At 49.8% G+C, this 8,539-nt stretch overlaps 1 protein-coding gene across 1 annotated transcript; it reads right to left on the bottom strand.

Moving 5' to 3' along the window:
* Positions 1-4,632: 4,632 nt before the first annotated feature.
* Positions 4,633-6,996, bottom strand: LOC147984513 (uncharacterized). The gene is made up of 3 exons (XM_087539764.1): positions 6,068-6,996; positions 5,888-5,942; positions 4,633-5,811 (listed from the first exon to the last, which is right to left on the bottom strand). The coding sequence occupies exons 1-3, from the start codon at positions 6,994-6,996 to the stop codon at positions 4,633-4,635; spliced, it is 2,163 nt and encodes a 720-aa protein (XP_087395890.1).
* Positions 6,997-8,539: the final 1,543 nt, after the last annotated feature.

Raw genomic sequence — 8,539 nt, 5'->3', positions numbered from 1 at the left:
TGGGAGGCATGATAAGCAAGTGGTAGGTATCGCAGCATAGGCATAGCAAAAGAGCGAGCAACTAGCAAGCAAAGATAGAAGTGATTTCGAGGGTATGATCATCTTGCCTGAAATCCCGCAAGGAAGAAGAATGAGTCCATGAAGAAGACAAACTGACGTAGCCAACAGATCCTCACAACACGACATTATCGGAACCAACCCGAAGAAGCAACACCGGAAAGAAGCAAACAATCATGGTAAACAACCAACACATAATCATGTCATGATGCACAATCAAGTATGATGCATGTCCGGTTTAATGAAGCATGGCATGGCAAAGTGCACAAGCAACCCTACAAATTAAGTGGAGCTCAATATGCAACGGGATGCATATTGACGGAACACCACAACAATTATTTAGTTCGATCTCGTTTATGTACCCAACAATATTAAATGTTGTTAGCATGGCAAGAGGTGAAGCAAAGTAAAACTATCTATCTAGTCAAGTTTAAATGAGGCCGGAAGTAACGAACAACAATTCCGGTAAAACCCCATGAGCATATTATAGATTTGGTACTGTTCTGCCCTAAGCCATATTTTAGAGTTGTTAAACATGCAATAAAAGTGCACCATGTTAAACTAGGCATTTTTCTACCCCATTTACATATAAAGTTTTTAAATTTGGAGCTATGGTTGAATAGTTATGAATTAAAGTATTTTAGCATGGCATCGGAGCAAATTATATGCAAACAACAAGTCTAAACATTTTAACCATGCATGAAAGTTGAAAATTATTAAACTAGACAAAATTCTAAGCAAGTTACATATATAATTTATTTAGATCCGATGCACGGTTGTGGAGATATTAAATGCATGAAGTGCAAGGGGCTTTCTGTAAAACTGGACGGCTCTGGATAAATAGATAAATCGCGCAAAGAAAAAACCACATTGGGCCGAATCTGAAGGCTGGCCCAACAAACAGAGGGGCTAGAGGGGCTTCTCACCCAGTGGGCCTGGCCCGGATCGGGAGGGAGGCTGCAGGAGGGGCGCTGGGCCCTGGCGACTCGAGAAAGAGGGCGCGGTCAACGCGCTAGCGAAGCAGGGGGGTCGAGACGCTCGTCCTCCTCTGCATCTGCTTCGATGCAGAGGACACCGGCGATGCAGGAGGCCGCAGCAGCGGGACTGGCGGCGGCTTGAGGGACTCCGGTGAGGAGGGCGGCGACCTGGAGGCGCGTTCAACGCGAGGCGAGGCGCTCGACCTGGAGATCAACAAAGGCTCGGCGCGTCCTGGAGAAGAAGCACGGGCGGCACAGGAGGAGTTCGGGCGCGACGCGAAGAACCAAGGGGTGGCCATGGCGGTGGAGCCTGGGCGCGGCGGCGCTGCTGGTCTGGCGGTGCTCTGACGAAGATGGAGGCGACGGGGTCGCGGACTTGACGAACGGCGGCGGATTCGAGCGATGGCGCGGCGGAGCTCGGGCCCTGGGATGCTGGCGAGGTGGCCGTCCGAGCGGGAAGACGAGCGCGGGGTCGAGCGCTGCAGCGGGGCGCTTGTCTGCTGCGTGGCTCGGGCGTGAGGAGGGATCAGGCGATCGAGGGCGCAGGGGCCCGACCGGGTGGCCTGAAGGTCGAGGTCGCCGTCTCGGGCGTCCATGGCGGTTTCCTTTTATAGAGAGAAACAAGAGGGAGTTGAGCAGGGGCGCAGAGAAGAAAAGAAGCAGATTAAGGGCAGCGCGCGAGGTACTGGCCTGGGGGTTTCCGGCGGCGGCGTTGGTCGTCGGACGACGTGACGAGGAGGGGCCAGGGACGAGGCATGTCTCGGGTAGGAGAAAGAGGGGCTCTACGGGATTTGAGCGGCTGTGGTGTGGTGGTTGGCTCGCTGGGGAAAACAAGTGGGAGTGGATGGATCTGGATCCCGAGGAAGATACGGTAGGTGGCGGCGGCTCGATGGGACAAAGTCCCTAGATTTTAGGGTTTGTCCAAAATGACTAAGGATGGACTATATATACCTCACAAATTAGGTTAGGGGCTACCTCGGTCCCTCTGATCGGAAACGGATGGTCGCGAATAAATAGCTAGGGAGTCCAATTAACAAAACGGAGATATTTTGTAGATGTTTGGGGATGATCCGGACACAATGGTGACGACTGCTCGGGTCGGGTTCGGCACAATTTTCGGACGCGCGCGAGGGGGGGGGGTGCGGCTGACGAGAGAGGTTAGGTTGGACCTGGCGGTAGGTAGTGAGCTGTGTAGACGGTCTCGAGCTGAGAGAAAGAGAAGAGAGGGAGGCCCAGCGACTGTTTCCGGAGACCGAAAACGTCTGACGTTAGACCGGCTATACTGCCGCTATAGTTATCCGTTGGGGCATCAAACGATCTCCGAATGCGATGAAACTTGACAGGCGGTCTATCTACACTATAATAAGACCACGCGCCAACTCTCATCCCATTCCGAGAATATTTTCCGGCCACTTATAAAATACTATTTCGGACATGCCGCGGCGTGTGCAAGTGTGTCTGGGCTCAGAACGAACAACGGAAAGAACGAGGAGACCGGGACGGATGCAAGTTTTGAAAACATGATGATGCAATGCACATGATGGCATGGTATGCAATGCATGACACTCAAGCACATGACAACGCAACAACAGCGAATAACTGGACGACACCTGGCATATCGGTCTCGGGGCGTTACATGCGTGTACCTGCTCCCCACGATTGAAAAGATAAATGAAACGTTTGTGGCTGGGCGGCCGGCCGAAGGTTGGACCGGTCACACGCGGCCGAAGTTTGAGCCTTATTTTTTCATCTCCATGGCCACACACAGCGCACCGGCATGACGAGCCCTTGCTGTTAGGGCGAGCCACGGCAGGGGCAGAGATGTCACGGCGGGGGGAGCTACAAGAGGCCGCGCGCGACGCCGGTCACCGTCGATGGCATGGGACAGCGGAGGTGGTGCTGGAACCATTCATTTGAAAGCTTCCATCGTTTGATTCAAAAGCTTCAATAGACCTGGCATATAAAGCTGCAACCGGACACTGTGCAAATGAAAATGCTACAACCGTTCACAAGAAAGCTTCAACCATAGTTTGAAAAGACTTCAACCAGACTTCCATGGAACCCCAAAAGCTGCAACCGGCAATAAGAAAAGCTTCAACCACTCATGTCTCAGTTGCGTCCCACAATAACAGAGACGACATTTTGCTGCAATCGTCCTAAGTTTTTGCTACGATAATCAATGGATTTTGCTACAAGCATTTTTCATGGGCGCTATGGTGCTACAGGCGCGGCGAGAACACAACCCGCTGTTGGGGATGGGATGTTGCACACTACAACGCCGAGATCAGTTATGTAGAGGCGGGCGGCGCAGTGTTGGGTGGACGACGACGAGAATTGCGGCGAAAAGAGTTGCCGCGTTGCAACCTTGGGGGTCGGCGCCGTCATGGCGAGCTGCAACCTGGGGGGAGGGGGAGGGCGCGGGGCGTTGTTGCTCGCTGGAGTTGCGCATGGTGCGCAGATCAGAGAGACGGTGAGGGCGGGGGTATTTCCCGAGGGCTGGGTTAGGGAGGGACCAAGGGAGGCGCCATGGCGAAGGATGTGCAGCTTGTACGTGAGGTAAGGGGAGGATTGACCTGCGCGTGCGAGAGAAGGATCAAATCTGAACGATCGTGATTGGGCCAATCGGACGCCGGCGTGGCGACCGGCCGACCGGCACCTAGTATTGACCAAAACATAACCGTCGGAATCAAAGAGATACAGTGACATAAGGCCTTGTATAATGTGAGATGCTTAAGGGAGATGCTTAGAAAAATAATGTCTCTACCGTGAAAATAAACATTGGTGCTTGAGAAAAAATCGGTTTATTTTTGTAAGCACCTCCCTAAACATCTAACATTGTACAAGGCTTAACTGGGTTGAACCACACCGGGCATAACCAGGGACTTGATTATCACAATTTTTTTTTGTACTTTTACGCTGAGACGAAATCAAACATTCGTTCGTATTCATTCACGCCGAAACTCTGGAATAAAACTTGCACCAACATTATTTTGGTAAATCATTAAAACTTACACCAATATCGTTTTGCTAAATCATTGCAAGGTACGACCAAGGCCAAAATCACCTTTTCAACTGCCGCTTTGGTGATCTGTATACGACTGTACCTGGTGCGTATATAAAGGAGACGGAAATTTGAGTGTCACGTTGGTATACTGGCAAAATCTCAAAGGCATATATACAATTAATTCAAAATTTAAAAACATTCGAAGATACCAGCTTTCATAACTGTAGTTTTTAGTTGTTCCAGGAAAAAAATGTTTAGGCCCTGTACAATGCTTCTTCCTTAATTAGCTACCTAGATTACGATGGAATTTCCAAGAACTCCTGGCTATAGGATCTCAATCAAACAGAAAATACTATTCCGTTTCTCTTTACTCCGTGTATGTGATTTGTCTTGAATCAAACTTTGTAAAATTTAATCAAATTTATATTAAGAAAACATCTTTTTTTTGAATAAGAAAACATCTACAATACTAAAAATATGTGAATGTTGATATATCATTTCATAAAGTTGATCAAACTGCATTAAGTTTGACTTAAGACAAAAACTTACATGTGAAGTAAAAAAAAACTAAAAGTAACATGCACTACTGGTCAGTCACTGTAAGTATACGTCCAAATCTGGCTGGAACCATATGGCGTTCATGGGCTCCTTGGCATAGAACGAAGGGCGGTAGCATTGCTCCTGAAATGAGTAGAACGCCTGCGTCCTGCCACCACCATTGATCTCACTATAGTTCGGGAGGAACATCTTATTACATGAATCTTCTCCTGTAGGTGGCACAGCAATCAGAGCATTGCTCCTATCCCAAAACACGGCCGCGTCCTCCATGCCTTCAAACTCGGACCAAACCATCCGAGACCGATCGAGCTTGAACGTTCTAACAGACCCATCATCGCCATTTTCTCTGATAATGGCGACCAACTCCCCCTTCCACTCCACCAGATAGTTATAATCATATTCCCTAGGATGCACCTCTTTGCTTCCGCGTATCGGTTGATCCGGCTTTTCAAGGATGTTCCATTCCATTTGGTCCTTGTTCGGGTCCACCACCCCAAGCCGGCCATTGATGTCCAGAAAATAGAAGAGTCCATCCAGGAAGACGGGACTGTGAGATGCCATGAAGAAGGTCACATCGTCGTGGCCTGCGGATTCATCCTTCCAATCTTCATCTCCCATTCGCCATGTATTTATCGTGACAACTTCGCCGTTCGGTGTAGATCCTGCGGCAAGGACCATGAAGTCTGGAGAACCCGGCACCGAAGAAAATGACAATCCTTTGAGACCAAGGATATCCAAAGGTGGAAGAGCGATCACATGGCCACCATTAGGGTAGTTCTTGAACGGATTCACTAGGAAGAACATGTGGTCGCCGCCTCTCGATACGATGACCCAACCGTTCTTTGTGAAATGCAGTAACTGCGATCCTTGAAATTTGAGACCTGAAATAGGGATATTTAACCTGATACTATACTTCTTTTCGCCCACTGGATCGAAGATCTCGACAAGATCCTCCTTGGTCCTTCCTGCTGGCCGAGTTGTCATGAGCAATGGCGACACTTTAGCATTTTGGATCGGGCTCTTAATGGAGTTCCACTGCTTGCAGACAGCTTTCAAGTGTAGGAAATCGATGAATGAAATCTTGGGTACTAGTAACTGCAATAAGTCGGTATGGAGATCGCGCCACTGCCTCTCATCTCGAGAGGCTGTAGCGCTCATCCCTGTGTGCTCTTTTTCTTGCTCTCCACAACAATGTTCAATTCTTGTTTGCATCACCTGTCAAGTACAGGTTAAACTCGCGTACTCAACGTAGTTAATCTACCAGTAATAATATAATCATGTACAAACTTACTTCATTGGAGACATCATCAGAAGTGTCGATGGTTCGTGCTGCTTCCAGACCGAAGCTGCAAATACATCATGAAATACATACATAGAAATATTATAAATTATCACATTGATCGAACCCACAAATAATATTACTACAACTAATAAGTACTTGTTCAGATCGAGTCAGTTGAATTAAACTTGCCTAGTAGAAAGAGCCCAGAAAACTTCCTGACCATCATCGTCATATCCCTCGACTATGCTAAGCCGAATGGTCATATCATCCAGAGACACGGTGTAGATACCAAATCCGCCGCAAACCTCGCGTAGCACATGGATACAGTTGGGCTGAGTTCCTGCTTCAGCCGCCGACTGAACCGCAAAAATAAAGTTGCCTACAAAAAAAGTTCTGTCGCCGATGGTGTCCACCGTTTCCCATGCATTGCCCTCATCGTTCCATCGGAAAACCTTCACATCCACCACCTCCACCGGGCACCCATAGAGGCAGCAGCGCACCAAGAAGAGCTCGCCACTGGGACATGGCACCGGGTAGCACTTGTATCCATTGTGCACTGGGCACGGCGGCGGACGCGTCATGTCCGCCCTCTCAACCACCGGCGCCGGGCCTGACGCATCGACAACCACCAAGGACGCCATGGTCGTTGCGTACACCTTCCCCTGGCTGCCAGGGGTTATGGGACCGTCGAACTGGTCGTTCTTCTCAACGAGCTCCGCCGGGAGTCTGGACCACCCTGCGTCACCGGGGCGGCAGTGGAGGAGGAACCTCTCCCTGATGAAGCTAAGCACAACGGTGCAGTCGGATGGGGTCTGCGACGAGAGCGCGCAGCCGAACAGTAGGTGCGGCTTCCGCGCGTCCTCGGGCAACGGCGGAAGATCGATCACAGTGGGGGACGAGCGCGACATATTAGCGAAGCTCACGAGGGAGCACCCGCTGGTAACCTCGTCGAGCATGAGCGACCAGTCCCCGTCCAGGCCGAGGCATATTTTCCCTTGCAGCGCCGGCATGTCCGGCGTCTCCTCCCAGCGGCGGCATCCGTCGAACGGCGCGACGACGACGGGTTTGCTCGTGCCGTTGAATTGTACCACCCACGGTGGCTGCTGCGCCTTGGCCATAAAGTAGGGTTCTTCGATATCTGCTGCGGAGCGCGTCTCGAACCCTGGATATCGATCTCTTTTTTTGGGGAGAAAAACGTCTGGATCTGATTATATGGAGACCTGGTCCGTCGTGTCCATCAGGAACTTTTTTTGGTACGTGTTTGGTTCGCGATTTTTCCACCGGCTTCAGAATACAATACGAACGTTTGGTTTGGCTGGGCCGGTTTTAATCAGATACAGCGCTATACGCACAGTTATGAAAAGATAAGAAAAGAAGATACAGCGCTACGCAAACCTGAAAACGGCCCGTACCGGCTGGCTTCCAAAGACGGAAACAATCCGCTTCAAGAAATCACAAAAACTGTCAGCCAACACAGTTGTATCCTTATTTCAGCATCCAATATGTTACTACCATTTTTTCTTGAGGCAATCCAGTATGTTACCTTCTTTTTAGATCATCCAATATGTTACCTGCTCCAGACCAAACGCATCTCGGTCATCATCGACTTCGCGGCAGCCCGGCGCTCCATCGCAGGGAGGCTGCTCGTCGGGTGACTCCTTTCTCCGTACCCTGCTGACCCCGAAGCCATTGTTCGCGAGACCATGGCGTATCCACGCCGAGCTAACGGTCCAGCGGGTGGCAAGTGTAGACGGCAGGTTCATCATCCACATTGTGTTCGAGGGTGATAGGTTGCATGTGCTGAGGGCTGGGCCGTGGCACTACCACAAGTCCATAACGACGGAGTCATCTTCGCGCCATTCGACGGGCAATGCAAGTGACATCCGACTCGACTAAATCCGTGTGTGGGCGCAAATTCAAGGCTCCCACACGAGCTCAAGACCGAGGAGATGGGCTGGGAATTGGGAAGAAAGCTGGGTACCATCATCGCCATCGCCCACAAGAATAAGCTGATCGTTGACAAGTCCCTCCGCTTGCGTGTTGACATGCTTGTACATCGTCCCATCAAGTGATACATCAGTGCTACCCCAACTGAAAGTACCAATGTTCTGAAGTACTTCCTCTGTAAACAAATATAAGGTCGTTTAGATCAATATACACTCCAATGTAAAATATGAAAAACTCTCAAATTTTTGTTTTTGCTATGGTCTACTGGGACACACCACAAAGAAGTTTTGCAGCATTCCTAAGGAGCAGCACGCAGCGGTCTTCCACTTCGACATCAAGGCCCCGCCTATCTGGAAAGAGAGAAGCTTCAAAGGTTCTTCGGAGCCTCTGGGTCCGATGCGCTGTTCTCTGAATTTTGAAGGGATGTCGGCACCGACGCATTTGGAGAAAGAAGAAGAGGCTGAGAAACATTAAGCCAAGGTTCCGGACGTGGTCATCAATGTGGTGCCTATGACCGTCAAGCAGCTTGTGGTTTCTCTAGCAGGGAGAGGTCTAACACCGTGGCTGCCCGGGACATTATGGGCATGAACTTTGATCCTGTTGCACAGTACTTTCTCTGTTTTTTTTACTCCGCATATAAGATTTTGGTCAAAATCAAACTGCACAAAGTTGACTAAATTTATATAAAAAAATATGCACATCTATAATACTAAA

The sequence above is a fragment of the Triticum urartu genome, chromosome 2A (assembly GCF_056163025.1).
Source record: "Triticum urartu cultivar PI428250 chromosome 2A, HENAU_Tu73, whole genome shotgun sequence".
Lineage (NCBI taxonomy): Eukaryota > Viridiplantae > Streptophyta > Magnoliopsida > Poales > Poaceae > Triticum > Triticum urartu.
The sequence above is the reverse complement of the archived record's forward strand: the minus strand, read 5'-3'. Positions and strand labels throughout refer to the sequence as shown.